Below are 16222 nucleotides of genomic sequence, written 5' to 3'. Positions count from 1 at the left end.
AGTATAGATTTAAGTGTCAGGAAGTCGTTTCTGAAAGTATTTGTATGGAGTTTAGCCATGTATGGAAGTGAAACATGGACGATAACTAGTTTGGACAAGAAGAGAATAGAAGCTCTCGAAATGTGGTGCTACAGAAGAATGCTGAAGATAAGATGGGTAGATCACATAACTAATGAGGAGGTACTGAATGTGATTGGGGAGAAGAGGAGTTTGTGGCACAACTTGACTAGAAGAAGGGATCGGTTGGTAGGACATGTTCTGAGGCATCAAGCGATCACCAATTTAGTATTGGAGGGCAGCGTGGAGGGTAAAAATCGTAGAGGGAGACAAGAGATGAATACACTAAGCAGATTCAGAGGGATGTAGGCTGCAGTAGGTACTGTGAGATGAAGAAGCTTGCACAGGATAGAGTAGCATGGACAGCTGCATCAAACCAGTCTCAGGACTGAAGACCACAACAACAATAGACGGAAGTATGTAATAGCACTTAAATTTATACTCCTTCAATATGAGAATACATGTTACACATGTTACATAATATCTTCTATTAGTCAAACATTTTAAAATAGTGTAAACTTTTTCCTGTAGTTAATAATTATTTGGCTAAAATTTTATGTCACTGTTAACATAAACGTGTAAGTATTGCTTGTATTCTTACTACAGTTTTTAAACACCCTTTCACCTGAAATTGTTTTGCGTCCGTGACGTTTGTACAACAGGTGCTGCATAACTGAGTTTCATTGAAACTATTCAACCGTTAAAGAATAAGTCAAAAAGAGGCTTATGGTGTTACATGACATCATTTCTGTAATTTGTCAAAGCTGTGGAACACAAGCAACAAAAAATATTTTGACAGTGGAAATGATCAAATTTGATGCAGCTTATGTACTAAGAATTGTGCTATGGAGTATTTCCACAGGAGCAAGCTTTATATTAAAGTTGTCTGAATCTCTCTTAACAAAAGTGTACACACCTACACTAATTTTTTGGAGCTGTGGCAAATTTTTCAACAGTCTGAAGGTAGGTATTGTGTTCAATGTATAGATCTGATTGTTTTGATCTACAGACTTTTCTCTCTTTAGGTGTTACCATTTTGTTGCATGTAAGCAATCATTTTATTGTTCGTAAACGAATATTTTCTCTCACCAAAGCCATGCTTGCTTTACGTTTGATGTTGTTTGCAGCAGCGGTATTTATGAAATGCACAATTTTGGCAAACGTTGGAATAATGCCCTTGTCTCTGAAACTTAATAAGAATATCAGTGAGCTCAGCAGCCTCGCTCTTCTTTCACGTAACTTGTCGAATCTTCGGAAACATTCCATCACTTCCTCCCCTAGAGTTGCTTGATGTGATGTTTAAAGCTTTCCCGGCGTACTGATTTTTATTTTTTCCAGAAACTTTTACTGCTTGTATGAGAAACGAAATTGAACCAAGCTTAAGAAACAAGCTGTTTCAGAGAAGAATTAAAAAAAAATCATGTCTGTGACAAATTGAGTCATCTGTGAGAAATAACTGTCAGTTCCTCTCTTGAAATGTTTATTCATCTTTAGGACAGTTTATTAGCCATGTCATACATTAGCCCACTGTAGGTGATGGTGTCACTTGTAATACATAGTACGGCTGGGGATGTGGATGGGAATTGTTCTCTTCAAAAGACAGACAGAATTTTATTGTTTATTAATTTATTTAACATCACAGGTGTAATGAAGTTGAATTTCCAGTCTCAAGCAGCACACCATTTCACATCTTGTGGGATGTGCTAGCCAGCTCCAGTAATTAGCATATCCTTTCTGACAGGTCATCTTAGTGGGTTTATTCTAATGCTACAGCAGGAGTGGTCTGCTACTCTGAGTCTTCTTTCTGTACAGGTTGTGCCTTCAATTTCTCAAGCTCCACTCGTGTCTGCACACAATCTGGAACAAGAAGCATACAGTTAAAAAGCTTTCTGGTCAGAGTGCTTCTTTTATTCCACTTTCCATCAGGTGGGTTAAAATTCAATTATTAGAGTGAAAAAATATATGTTGCACTTAATAGCTGCGTGAATCACAAACTGGAGAAAGAATCTTTGTAATGAAGTTATACTAACCATCTTGAATGTATTGTTTATAGTAATACCAGAGAAAATGCACCTGATGTCCCTTAAGAGGAACATACTGCTTACAGGCAGTAGAGATAGTGCAAAGATGAAAAAACCACAGCAAAAAGTAGGAATACAAAAATCTTGACAGGTGACTGAACTTGATGACTCTGTAAATTAACTAAAAGAAGTAACATGTATCTGTGAGGAACATATGAGACACGATCAAAAAGTAATGGGAATTTTTTAATTTTGTAGGCTTTATACATTTGATTTTCAAATTTTTTTACCCTGTTTGTACACAAGTTCTTGATGTATGTTTGCATTTTCATCTGTTTTGAATATTGAGTTTATTTTTGACAGTCGAAAAGGTTTTAAGCATTTTCAAGTGCTCGGCAAATATTTACTTAAAAAAAGTATTGCAAATAATTTGCATTAAATTTTCCTTGAAAATGGAATGAAGTGCAGCACTGCATTCTAAATGCTGAACCGTATGCTAAATAGACTGTGGCTTTTGGCAAATCTACTATGAGTAAGACAAAAGTTTATGAGTGGTATACGTTTCAAAGAGGGTAGAGAAGTTAAAGGTGACAGCTTGCCCTGGACGCCCTAGTGCATCAATTACTGACGACAGTGTGGAAGTAGTGAAGACAATGGTTCTGGAAAATCACCATCACAGAGATTGCTGATGATATCAACACACCCTTTGGTTGATGCCAAGCAAATTTTTTGGAGGATTTGGAGATGTGTGTAGCAGCAAAGTTTGTTTTTAAATTTTTGAATTTTGACCAGAAACGATGTCATATAGACATTGCTCAGGAATGGATGAAGCCGACAATGATCCAGAATTTCTAAAGAAGGTTATAACAGGTGACAAAACATGGGTACATGGGTACGACTTTGAAACCGCGGCCCAGTCATCCCAATGGAAACTGCCTGAAGAGACAAAACTGAAAAAAATTCAACAAGTTTGCTCACATGTGAAGCTTGTTCTCACTGATTTCTTCAATTATAATGGGGTAGTCCATCATGAGTTCATACCGTACTGTCATACTGTCAATAAGGAATACTACCTGGAAGTTCCACACCGTTTGTGTGAAGCAATCCAAAGAAAATGATCAGAACTGCGGCAAAACCACTCGTGGAAATTGCATCACGATAATGCTCCCATTCACATATCAGTGCCTGTTCATGATTTTTGGAGAAAAAAGCAAAACCATTGTGTTGCCTCAGATGTGGCCCCCCTGTGACCTCTTTCTACTCTCGAGGCTGAAGAGTGCCATGAAAGGATTTCATTTTGAGACCACTGTTGAGGTAAAAACAGAATTGCTGAAGGAGCTGACTGAAATCATTATGAAAAGTGAGCTCCAGAAATGCTTCCAAGTTTGGAAAAAGTGCTGGCACAGGTGTGTTATATCTCAAGGGGATTATTTTGAAGGCAACAAAGTTGATGTTGATGAATAAATAAAGGTTTTTTTATGAAAAACAAAAATTCTTGTTACTTTTTAATCACTCCTCGTATACGGGTTGAACCAATAAAATTTCGCAGGTTGTCCAATGTATATTCTGGGTATTTTGGTATAAGGGGCACTTGATCTCCTATGGCTTCTACAGAATAATTGTATTTTGCTATAATTCTTACCCTGATTGTATCTTTGTATCTGTGCTGCACTGAAAACACACACATAACACTGCAAATATCAACAGTATGCACTGTCAGTTTTGTTTGCAGAAAGATCTGGTTCCAACGCTCACTGTACTAACTGTCAGTAGTGCCTACTTCACTTTTCTCGTACAGCTCTCACATCGAATTCAGTGAACCCATACCCAGAATGCATATCAGCCAATTGTGTTGTTCTGCAGACATTTCATGTCCGATACAGATACAAAGATAAATATGGGTAAGACCACAGATCAAAATATTCAGAAAATATCTGCAAACAGCAACATGCAAAATTTGGCTTATCCAAAATATATGTAGCATATGCTGATTAGCCCTGTGAGTCCCAACAATTTATAATTTTAGAACTTTTCACAAAATTAAACTTTACTATCATAGTAAGCAATCAATACAATAAGAAATTGATAGAAAGTAGACATTCACTTTTTTAAGAGGGTGGTTTAAGTTTGGAACCACTGGAACATAACAGTTTTCAACCACCTATCACTTCATGTAATATGTCTGAAAGCAATTTTACATTTATCCTAGTCACATTACCACATCATGAAACTTCCATGAACTCACATTGCCTACAAAATGTGCTAAATAATTAGCAAAAAAAAGGACCTAAATTTGATAAATTTATATCCTGTTACGAAACTTATAAATGTAAATACTTCCCCTAGTAATTTCATGATGAAACCACTCAAAAACGCAGTAGCACAAACTCAAATTTATGTTAAACTTTAGATAGATGTACTTTCACTGTCAATGATCATCTCAGTGTAACCACTATAAGAAAAATCCATGTATTGCAATCTCCTACAACCATGTAGCAAAAACTCAGTGCAGACTGTTGCATTGAACGCTATAAGTGACTGCTGAAATTCACTACATTCTTAGAAGCACCTCAGTGTACCGTTGGATGCCTCTGTCGTGCAAGAGACCCGGTGGTCTCATGCACAAGGCACTGGCACTTCAAAACAAAATTAATAAAGTGGTGGTTTGACACAGATACAACTGGCACTAAAAGGGTTAAAGAAACTATGCTGTCGCAATACTGGTTTTACAACAGGGAAGCTTTTTTTCCCAATTCAAAGACAAAGGAATATTTCAACACAGTTAAATGATGAGCACAGAAAATGATGAAAAGTACTTACGTTTGTCTGTGGGATCCCAGCCAATGTATTCGCTAGTCTTGGCATTCTCCTGTTCAAGCCACTTGTGCAGAGGTCTGAAGTACTCTAGGAGACCACTGGCATCCATTAGCCGCTGTCCTGTCACCACCTCCATTGCATCAGGCCACGGCTTTGAGGAGCCCATCTGCAGCATTTTTCTGAAACACATTAAAGTTAATGGAAATTTAGCAAAACAATAATAATTTTGATTTAATTCTGTGGTTTATTACGTGTATTGGTGTTACAGGAACAGTTCATGAGAAAAAGGAGAAGAGAAAATACTTCTTGTATGTCTCCTTGAAAGAAATGAAGGTAGCATAAGAACTCCACAATTCACTGGATGTTCCTAATAAAACACAATAATTCATATCGTGTTAAATATACAATAAATGTGAATATCAAGGGATTTCCCAGAACATCTTATCACCATTATTTTCTATGTCCTGCCTTTTGAATATGAGAGAATTACTTGCTACCACTGGGGTATAATTCACTTGGCAGTGCATATTATTACTGTACTGTACCTAGCATGCCAGGCAGCAGTTTCTGGTATTTTTGGTTTGTTTTCCTCAGATACACAATAAACAGCTAATTATAATACAAGAAGATTTGCTTCTTTTGTACAGCCTCTGTGGGGTTACAGATAACATCGTCATGGACTGCGTTTCTCCTCCTGGAACCTCTTTATCATTTCCCGTCTTCTATTCCACCCTCCTCCTGAAATCTTATTGTCTTCTCTTTCGTTTTCCTCCCCTTCTGCCCAGTCCCTAAATATGACCAGTCCTTCAGGTTTTCAACAGCCCACCTAGTTCCTGTCTTTCCTCTTGCCTTACGTGTTGTTTCCTATACTCTTGCTAACCTACCCATATTTTACCTGTTGCCATGTCTCACCAGACTGATTCTTCATGCTGTTGTCTTCATGCTCTGGTACAGCTTCTCCCGAGGTCTTTTGATCCATTTCACACAGCCTTTTAGAGCTCAGTGTTATTCATTCTTCTTTTACCAGGTGTTCCACACCATGTCTTCCTATAGTTATCATCTCAGCCATAAATAATACTGCATTCCTCAACATTGCTTTGTAATGTCCAGCCTTTGTGCTCGTATATTTAAACTTCTCTGGACATACAGAAAGTTCACCTCATCTTCTTCTTCCTCTCTATTATTCCTTCTTTGCTCCTACTGCTTCCTGTTACATACTCTCCTATGTATCTACCTATCACAGAATGCTTTCTGGTGTATTCCATTCCTGTGTCTTTGTCTTGTAGGATAATCTCGGTCATTTCCTATTGGTTGGTTCCTATTGGCTGGTTCTTCCAAGGATTCAATAATTCTGTGAAAACATTGCCTACTTCAGGGAACTTTTTGTAGTTAGGTCTTTCAGTGCTGTGTCAGACTATTCTAATTCAGTATCATTATCTCTCATCTCATCTTCTTACTATTCTCTTTATACAATCTTGTCCTTGAGTTTCCCTTATATGGCCCCTTCTTTGCTTAGTACTGGCTTGCCATCTGAGCTCTTTATGTTCTTACAGTTGCTTCCATTTTCTCCAAAGGTCTTTTTAATTTTCCTGTTGGTAACATCTATTTTTGTCCTTGTCATGGATATTTCTACATCCTTGCATTTGTCCTCTAGCTATTCCTGCTTAGACATTTTGCATTTTCTGTGAATCTCAATTTCTAACCGTATGTATTCCCTTTCGCCTGCTTCATTTGCTGCTTTTTTATAATTTCTTCTCTCATCAGTTAAATTGTGTATCTGTGTTACCCAAAGATTTTTACTATGCCTTGTCTATATACTTATGTGATCCTCTGCTGCTTCATCTCTCAAAGCTACCCACTTGTCTTCTATTGTATCCCTTTTCACTTTCTCAGTCAGTCGTTCCTTCTGAAACTTAGAGCAACCCATGGTTCTTTCAATCGATCTCTGACCCATCTCCTTAAGTTCCAAATGTTTTGCAATTTATTCAGTTTGAATCTTCAGTTCATAACTAATAAATTATGGTCAGAGTCCACATCTGCCCCTGGAAATGTACAGTTTAAATACTGGTTTCGAAATATCTGTGCTACCACTGTATAATCAATCTGAAAGGTCTCTTCCACACATATAACTTTCTTTCATGGGTCTTAAACCAAGTGTTAGCAATGATTAAATTATGCTCTGTGCAAAATTCTACAAGGTGGATCCCTCTTTCACTCCTGTTCTCCAATCCGTGTTCTCCTACTATTTTTTGCTTCTCTTCCTTTTCCTACTATGGAATTCCAGTCATCCATCACAATTAATTTTTCATCTTCCTTAACTGTCTGAATGATTTCATTTATCTCACACATTGTTTCAATCTCTTCTTCATCTGTGGAGCTAGATAGCATATAAACTTGTACTACTACTGTGGTGGCTGTTGGTTTACTGCCTATTCCGGCTACAATAATGTTTGCAACATGCTGTTCATAGTAGCTTACTTGCATGCCTATACTCATGTGACCATTATTCCTTTTCTTCCTAGTTGTGTATTTCACAAATTCCCAGTATACCTAATTTCATCCTATCCATTTCTGTTTTAAATTCTCTAGCCTGCCCATTCAGTTAAAGAGTTCTAACATTCCACACTATGAACCACAGAATGCCTGTTTTGTTTTTCATGATATCATTCTGAGTAGTCCTGTCCTGGAGATCCAAATGGGGTACTATCTTTCTGTTGTGGTTGCACCTATGATACAGCTATCTGTATCATTAAGCATGCATGACTAAACCAACTGAGTAGCCAGTGCTTTGTATTTCCTTGAGCAATACAGTAATGACTGTGAATGCAGTAATGAATGTGATGAATTTTCCATTCAATTCATTGCCAAAGATGGCTTATGTTACACCAGAATTAAAACATCGAGAAAGAAGGAAGATTGGAATCTAAAGTACCATCAGCGATGAGGTCGTTAGAAACAGAACTCGGGCACAGATTGGGAAAGGAAATAGGCTGTTCCCTTTCAGAGGACATTTATTTACTTTCATTTATTTAGGAAACCGTGGAAAAATTCAATATGGTCAACCAGACGTGGAGTCAGGATGTTGTCCACCGATATACAAATCCATTGTCTTAATACTGTGTCACTTCACTTGGTCATGACAACAATCTATACAAGTAAGGCATTAAAATTCTTAAAAAAATGAACCTTATGCAAACAGTTTCTGCCCTAAAAATCATTTGCAGTGTGTTTCAGAGTAGGTATGTGGTGGTGGGGCTTGTGAATATTATGCCTCACGATAATGCAATCAGTTCTAATGCGTATGTAAAATATAATGTAGGACTTGTTTGGTATCCATAGCTTAAGCCTATCAGATGTGAAAATATTCATGGGGTCAGTAAAATTCTATTGATTGTGATGTACATTTGCAGTTAAAACATCAGAAGAGTTATTTGGCTAGAAATGAATGCACTAAGTTTCTTGTATAAGTTTCACTCATACATGGGTCTTGTGAAACAATAGCATTGTTTCTGCACAGCATATTGACAAGTTTGATGAGCAGGGAATGTGTCATTAATTTGTATAAAGATAATTCTGTTACTTTGATAATATGTACAGGTTTAAAAAAAATACTGAACTTTGTGATGACAGTAACAGCATATGGTATGTGTTGTACTTACGATAACAAGTTGCCTGCCTTGGTGCTCTGGTAAATGTCACACTCGTGCAGGGGTTTTGACTCGTCCTGAGGATCGTATTCTCCAGCCTCAATACACAGAGCTCGATGGAACTGGAACTGTATTATGAAGCTTACAAAATACCTGTGAACAAAGAATACTTGGCTTAGCTCACTGTTTGACTAGAAGTTGTACTCTCCAATTGTTGAAAATGTTTAAAAATCAGATACCAGTTGGCAGTTTTCAAAAGATTTTACTGTTAGTTATTCTAAGCACTTTGTTTGTGAGGTAGTAAAAAAATTGTAACATAGTCCAAAATTAAGTATAAAGTCATAAATGTTTATAAAAACAGTCTCTAAAGACAGTGAGGGGAAATAAATTACGAAATGTACCTAGGCTGTGGTGAACTACCTTTAAAAGATGTTCCTTAAAGAAATTCACAACCAACTAGTGTGGCCATATGCAACTTCAGTTTTGTGATATTGTTTATTATCTGCATATTCCATGGATCATAATTGCAACCCCTCACTGTCATGTTGGATGTGTCAGTTTTGTAATTATAGTAACACCATCTCACAACGAGAAGGCCTCAGACACGGCCAACCATGTGAGCTCATATCCGGCTTATTGTTTGTGTACAACTTAAAATGTTTAAGCTATTTTGGCTCAATACTCCACCCACCCTCCCCACCATTTCTGAGAAAATAGCCCCAAAAGTTCATGACACACAGTTGAGTCAAAATTTATAGGACTGATCAATAAATGAAAATTGAGCATTGAGCATTCTGTGGAAGTAAAGAAAAGGACAACAGATAAAGAACTGAAACTAGTATATGGTTCTTAGCTGGTCCATCCAAAAAGAAAAAAAGGAGAAAAACAAAATGTTTTTCTTGTATTGGTTTTATAAAAACCTAGAAGAGGCCACTGTATTTGTAAGCACTGCTTTTTCCCAGCAACCACAAAAATTACCTGCACTATGCCCTCCAACTAAATTAACTTACTGCCACCTTCTTCTTTATAATCTTACAGTCAGCAGCATACCTTATACAGATTTTGTATTTTCTACTACAAGTTGGAGTTGACACTCTTCAGGGTGGACAAAAAGGCACTACATCTTGTGACACCACTTAAGTTAGACGTAACAACTAAACAGGTAAGGATTTATAGAAGGTCGGTACACGTATGTCATCTTGAGTGTATGGAGGAGAAAAAAATTTTCCAGGTAAGTTGTTTGAGAAGTATTGCCACATACATGCACACTGTATTCTTACCTTATGTAAGGTACACTGGCAATGACATGATACTTTGAGCCAGGATCGAAGTCTTCTTCAGTCCTATCAACTGGTGGTTCAATACCCTGGTATTGGCCCCTAGAAATAGAGAAATCAGTAATACATAAAACTGCAGGTACACAAACTTACTAAGACGTACTGGTCTGTGCTAGCCAGAAGGTAATGTCCAGTAAGCTATAAATAAAATACAGGAATAATTACAGCAAGTTTCTTACAAAAATCTTAAAACTCCATCTCTGTATTACTTGTCTATATAATCAACATTTAGATTTAAGCATTTACCACATCTCATAGTGAGTTGACAAATTTCACCCTGTACAAAATTGTGTCGTCTGAGATTGCAGTAGCCTATGATAGCATCCTGAAGTTCTTCATCAGAGTCGAAATGTTGGGAAATGGGCCAATTTTTCATGTGCGTGAAGAGGTGGAAATTACTCAGTCAAGTCTGGGCTGTAAGGCAGGTCTTCAAAAATGTGCCATTCGAACTTATTCAATAAATCTTGTGTGAGTGAACGCTGTCATTCAAAAACACACCATCTGTATTGAATAGATTGCATCACTTGTTTTGAATGGCTCTTCTGTTTTCATGATGTCTCACAATGGACTTCAGAATTAACTGCTTTCCCATGTTCATGACATCCGAAAACAATATTTATTTAGCTTCCCAAAAAATGGTAGCCATATCCTTCAACTCTTTTCCCCCCATGTTAGTGTAAGAAACCTGTGTCTCATTACCGATTATGTTTCTGTTCAGTAGGCTGCCTCCTTCTTTAATGAAAAAGAAAACCCAGAGAAGCAGTCGGGATTTGGAGAGGTGCCAGATCGGATCCGTCCAGCAGATTAATGACGAAAGCCAATGTGCCGGCCAGCCTGGCTGTGTGTTTTTGCTGTTTCCCTCATGTGGCTTGGTGAATACCAGTGGCTAGGAGAGTACCAGTCTGGTAACAATGTGTTGCCTGAGTTACACGATTCACAAACATTTAAAAAACGTTCTCACACTTTTTAATGGGTTACCAGTAGACAGGTAGACAGATGGGGTACACAAACTCTGACCTTAGGGAGGGAAGGGGTGGTGACAGGAGGGCATCAGGAAACCCTCTAGCACTGACATTGCTAAACGCTATAATTGACAAGCTGACCCATGAAGTCCGGGAACAAGAAGAAAGAAGACTGTCTTACACATTTCGGACATTTGCAGAAAGTTGTCCAACTGCTGAGATGTTGTGAAACACCAGTAACACAAATATTTTTGTTAATTTTTTGTACCAGCCCATTGATGCTTGGCCATGTCTGTCATTGTTGTGAACATTCATCCTCCCAATCTCAAATGAGACCACTCATCACATTCGGTCTATATGCAACACAGATTTTACAATGGATGTCAACAGCCCTGAAATTTTTTATCAGTACTGTAGTGGACTGACAAGGCAGCCAGTCCACAGTGACGGGTAGCCGAAAGGGCACACGTACACACACGCCGACTGGCGCGAAGTCTGGAACAGGATTCGTAATGAATGTGATAAAGAAAAGAACATAGCTACTAGAACACTTAACTTTTATATCGTCCTTTGGTATACAGCATTCTTGATGATACAAGTGAGACTATCTTGAGATACATGCAATGGTACAAATGGCGCCTTGCTAGGTCGTAGCCATGGACTTAGCTGAAGGCTATTCTAACTGTCTCTCGGCAAATGAGAGAAAGGCTTCGTCAGTGTAGTCGCTAGCAAAGTCGTCGTACAACTGGGTGAGTGCTAGTACGTCTCTCGAGACCTGCCTTGTGGTGGCGCTCGGTCTGCGATCCTGACAGTGGCGACACGCAGGTCCGACATGTACTAATGGACCGCGGCCGATTTAAGCTACCACCTAGCAAGAGTAGTGTCTGGCGGTGACACCACAAGTACAAACTGTATTGCAGAATGGATTTTATATATGGAAGAATTTTCAATTGAAATGGGTACTGTAGGCTAATGAGATGCAGTATCATTTCCTCACTACTGCAGCTCCAGTATCATTTCCTCACAACTGCAGTTCTTAGCACAGTGGCCTGCTGTGTGAGTACATGCAGCAACAGCCCCACTCTTTGCACTTCTTCCCACACTACTTCAAAACGGATGTTACTTTCCAGATAGCCCCCGTACATTATAAAAAGCACTGAAACAATTTTCTGTTATTTGGGAGACTGGTAAATAGTCTCACAGTGAGTATGTGTAATCAACAGAATGCAGTAAGGTACCTTTGTGATTTAATATTAAACAGGAACAAGTACTCTGATGTTGTAAACATTATTCTAATGTGTATAGCATAACAGTATATTCTTAATGCTCAATGTAGGAAAAATGTATGCCATAAACTGACACAAGCTGCCAGAGTTAGCGGTCATGTGTGGATGAGGTGATCTAGCTTGTGTGTGAATGGTGTGTGTTTCTCTTTTGTCAATAAAGGCTCTGAACAAAAGCTTTTAATTGTGACTGTCTGCTACTTAATGTGTCTTCTTTAGCAATCTGTCTTTTCCTACACTGTTGATATACTTACTGGAATTTCCATTGTTTGATTCTTAACACTCAGCATATATCTGCCACTGTAAACATATTTCAGTGAAGAAATTCCCACACTCTGTGGTCCCGCTTACCTGAGTTTCCACCAGTTGCAGTTGTAGGCATCGCTTGTTATTTCCCCTTGAAACACTGCCCACCTCCAAAGGTCCACAACATAAGCAAATGGTAGGAAGACAATCTTCTGCAGTCCTTGCAGGTAGAGGTAGTTGATGGTCGCCTCGGGGTCATCTGTACTCGCACCGTCCAACAGCCCCACTTTGCGCAGGTGTTTCGGTGTTGACACTGACAGTGCCATGACATCACCCACAGCCTCATGGAAGCCTGATTTTAAAAACAAAGTTTGACAAATTATCTTGTATAAATCATTCTGTACAATCATCACGATTTGTTGTTTCAGTCTTAAGTTACATTTTACATGCATGTAAAAAGAGCTTAAGCACGCGTATCTGTTCAGTGTCCATTCAAACTCTAAAGCATTAATTAAGTGATACACAGACACTAACAAATCTTAATTATTGTGTGGTTATGCACTTCAGTAGTTACTAGAATGTTAGTGTTATAAAGTAGAATTCCAATTTCCACCAACATACACATTTAAAAGTAGAAGACAAGAACAAAAAACTGTCGTCTCACTTCTCGATCTGTTAGTTGCTTGCACAAGGAGAAAATGGGAGAGGAGGGGCAGGCCACTCAGACCCAAAGTCAAGAAGGATACACCTGATGTGATCAGATCTTAAAATGTGTACGGTACAATTGCCCTTAGCCCAAAGCTGGTCAGTTTGGTTGTAGTGATAGACTGATTTGTAGTATAGCCCGAGGAATAAGTTAGCTGGAAAGGTGTTATGGCTTGGCAAAACCAAAAAATGTTAATTCCAAATGAAGGTTGTGGTGAAAGATTGACTGTAGCACTGCCTACAAACGCCATTTACACCGTACTCATTTTAGTTGCTCGTCTTGATTTGAGGAGGTAAAGATGGAGGGCAAGATTGGGAGAAAGTAGGAGGTCAAAGATAGTACGCTGGTAAGCAGTGTGCCAACTTCAGTCCAGAGATGGTAGGACAATATGAGAAGCAGAAAGATAAAGAGGAAGAGAAATTAAGTGGAAAATAGAACTAAAGGAAATGGGAAAAAATTAAAAACGAAGAAATAATGTAAGTATGGAATTCTATAAATGAGAAAAGTATATCAACAAAAATAATCAATTTATGGTAATGTAATGTAATTTGATAGATTAAAGGGACTGCATGCTGAGTAGATTTCTTTTATCGATCCAATTACATTATATTATCATAAAATGAGTAAAATAGAGTGAATATAATTAATGGAGGTCGAGTCCAAGAGTCTGGCGGTATGCAAGAGTGTGTCAGAGAGCAACTTCCCATCTCTGGAATTCAGGAAAACTAGAATGTGTGGGAGGATCCATGTAGCACGTGTGGTGTGATAGCAGCAGGCATTCAGGTGCCTCACGTCATCCTGTAGAGCACATTCAGCAATTTGGTACTAGGTGTCCCCAAGGTGGACAGTTCTTTCAAGTCCACTCATGGGTTATGTGCATGTTTAATGGTGCTCATTCTATATACAAATCTGAAGATATTAGTTGGTAAACAACATGTTTCTGTTGGCAGCAATTGAAATTTCGCTTTCTGCAGCTAAGTACAGGCCAACCATGCCGTTTCCTTGTAATTTTGCAGGTGAATTTCGCTGTTGGTACAGTGTTCTGAGAAAGCACCAACTCAAGGTGAAGCACCTATATTATGAAACAGCTAACCCAAGTCACAGTAAACTTCCCAACTGCAAGTTGCCTGTATGATGGATTCCAGGTGCAACAAAACTTTTAATTTCAATTTTTATATTGTTACTGACCAAATTTAAAATGTGGTCTTAATCTATTCATTAAGAGTTATTGTCTTATGTTGGAGGTTTAAAATAGCAAGACAAGTATTACAGTTAAGAACTGTGTATATACCTTGGGGAAGCATAACTTACCGTGTGGAAATACCCAGGTTATATTCATCCATTATTTGAGAATGAGATCATTTCATGACTTGTAACAAACTTTAAACATAATGTCAAACTTTTTCTAAAATTTTTCTCAAAAGTTTAATATTGAATACAAGGGTCATTGCAAAAGTCATTGCAACTACTTTCTGTCTCGAAAATTGTAATGAATTAAAAAGCTGTGAAATATGCAAATGGAAGGTAAGTTCATGTGTAAACATTACATGTAACGGGATGGATGAACACTCACATTGCCAGAATGATGTAGCATAAGAAAAAAGACGGAAAAAAAAGTTTGTTGTGGCAAATGTGTTTTATAGTCAATTGCAACAGTACACATTAGTACATTACAAACTACACACATTCCATGGCATCAGGTGTCTCCGCAAGAATCCACAGTAACATGACATGATGCTAGATGGCAGTCCTTTCCAGGAGAATGAAGCATGAAGAGAGACCACAGTGTGAGTTGACCATGAAACAACAAAATTTGTTTTGTCTTTTCCTTGTGGTATATCTTATGGTGGTGGTGGTGGTGGTGGTGTGTGTGTGTGTGTGTGTGTGTGTGTGTTTATGCCAGGCTCCTCACTTTTATCTTTCCTATTTGGCCACCCTTGGCCAACTCTTGTTCTTTTCCAACCCTGACGCTATTAGGTTTCGAGGGCTAGGGGTCTTCCATTTCCAACCTATACTTCTACTGAGCCGAATATCTCCCGGGATAAGGAGATTACCTTCTATCAAGTGCCAACGGCCTTCTAGGAGGGCGGATGAGCGGCTAGAAGGAAGGGCACTCTCTTGCCCTTGGGATGGGAAACTGCTCCTAAAGACGGAGGAGCCACAAGGTGGCCAACGGCATAGAATGGAGAAGGCAACGGGAAACCACTCCATTAAAGACCCGGGCGGGTATCCCAAGTATCAACAGCTTATGATGGAAAGCTCTTTGGTTAAATTCTCCAGAGGTAAAATAGTCCCCCATTCGGATCTCCGGGCGGGGACAACTAAAGAGATACCAAAATCCAAAAGCATTAATGTAAGAAGGATAGCAACATGGAACGTCAACTCACTTCTTAAATGTGGTAAACTGGAAAACTTGAAAATGGAAATGAAATGAATGGATATTGATGTACTGGGAGTCTCAGAAATGAGATGGCCAAACGCTGGTGACTTTTGGTCAGGGGATTACAGAATCATACACACTGGAACAGCACAAGACAGTCCCGGGATTGCAGGAGTGGGAATTATCCTCAATAAAGAGATGGGGTTAAGATTAAAAGGATTTGTTCAACATAGTGAGAGGATAATTTATGTCCGATTGGAAACTAAACCAAGAGACACAATCATAATCCAAGTATACATGCCAACTACGAGGCACGAGGATGATGAAATCGACATGATGTATGACCACCTTGAAGAAGTAATTGGCAGAATTAAAGGAGATGAAAACCTTGTCATCATGGGTGATATGAATGCCGTTGTTGGGGAAGGTAAAGAAGAGGATGTGGCAGGGAATTTTGGATTAGGATTAAGAAATGAAAGAGGGGATAAACTTGTAGAATTCTGCCAAAGAAATAAACTTTGCATTACAAATACCTTCTTTAATCATCATCACCGAGCGAGGTGGCGCAGTGGTTAGCACACTGGACTCGCATTCGGAAGGACGACGGTTCAATCCCGTCTCCGGCCATCCTGATTTAGGTTTTCCGTGATTTCCCTAAATCGCTACAGGCAAATGCCGGGATGGTTCCTTTGAAAGGGCACGGCCGATTTCCTTCCCCATCCTTCCCTCACCCGAGCTTGCGCTCCGTCTCTAATGACCTCGTTGT

General features: G+C 38.7%; 1 protein-coding gene across 2 annotated transcripts in view; it reads right to left on the bottom strand.

Annotated features, from left to right (window-relative positions):
- Positions 1 to 1666: 1666 nt before the first annotated feature.
- The window catches only part of LOC126215370 (angiotensin-converting enzyme-like), a 296275-nt gene continuing 281719 nt past the window's right edge, over positions 1667 to 16222 (bottom strand). For both annotated transcript variants that reach the window (XM_049942064.1, XM_049942065.1), the window contains exons 10-14: positions 12476 to 12722; positions 9823 to 9921; positions 8555 to 8695; positions 4899 to 5074; positions 1667 to 1914 (exon numbers count right to left, since the gene is read on the bottom strand). In XM_049942064.1, the coding sequence (XP_049798021.1) occupies positions 1844 to 1914; positions 4899 to 5074; positions 8555 to 8695; positions 9823 to 9921; positions 12476 to 12722 (734 nt within the window). In that variant the 3' untranslated portion in view covers positions 1667 to 1843. The remainder of the gene's footprint in view (positions 1915 to 4898; positions 5075 to 8554; positions 8696 to 9822; positions 9922 to 12475; positions 12723 to 16222) is intronic.

This window comes from Schistocerca nitens, chromosome 12, assembly GCF_023898315.1.
Source record: "Schistocerca nitens isolate TAMUIC-IGC-003100 chromosome 12, iqSchNite1.1, whole genome shotgun sequence".
Lineage (NCBI taxonomy): Eukaryota > Metazoa > Arthropoda > Insecta > Orthoptera > Acrididae > Schistocerca > Schistocerca nitens.
This window is presented reverse-complemented; position numbering and strand designations above follow the sequence as displayed.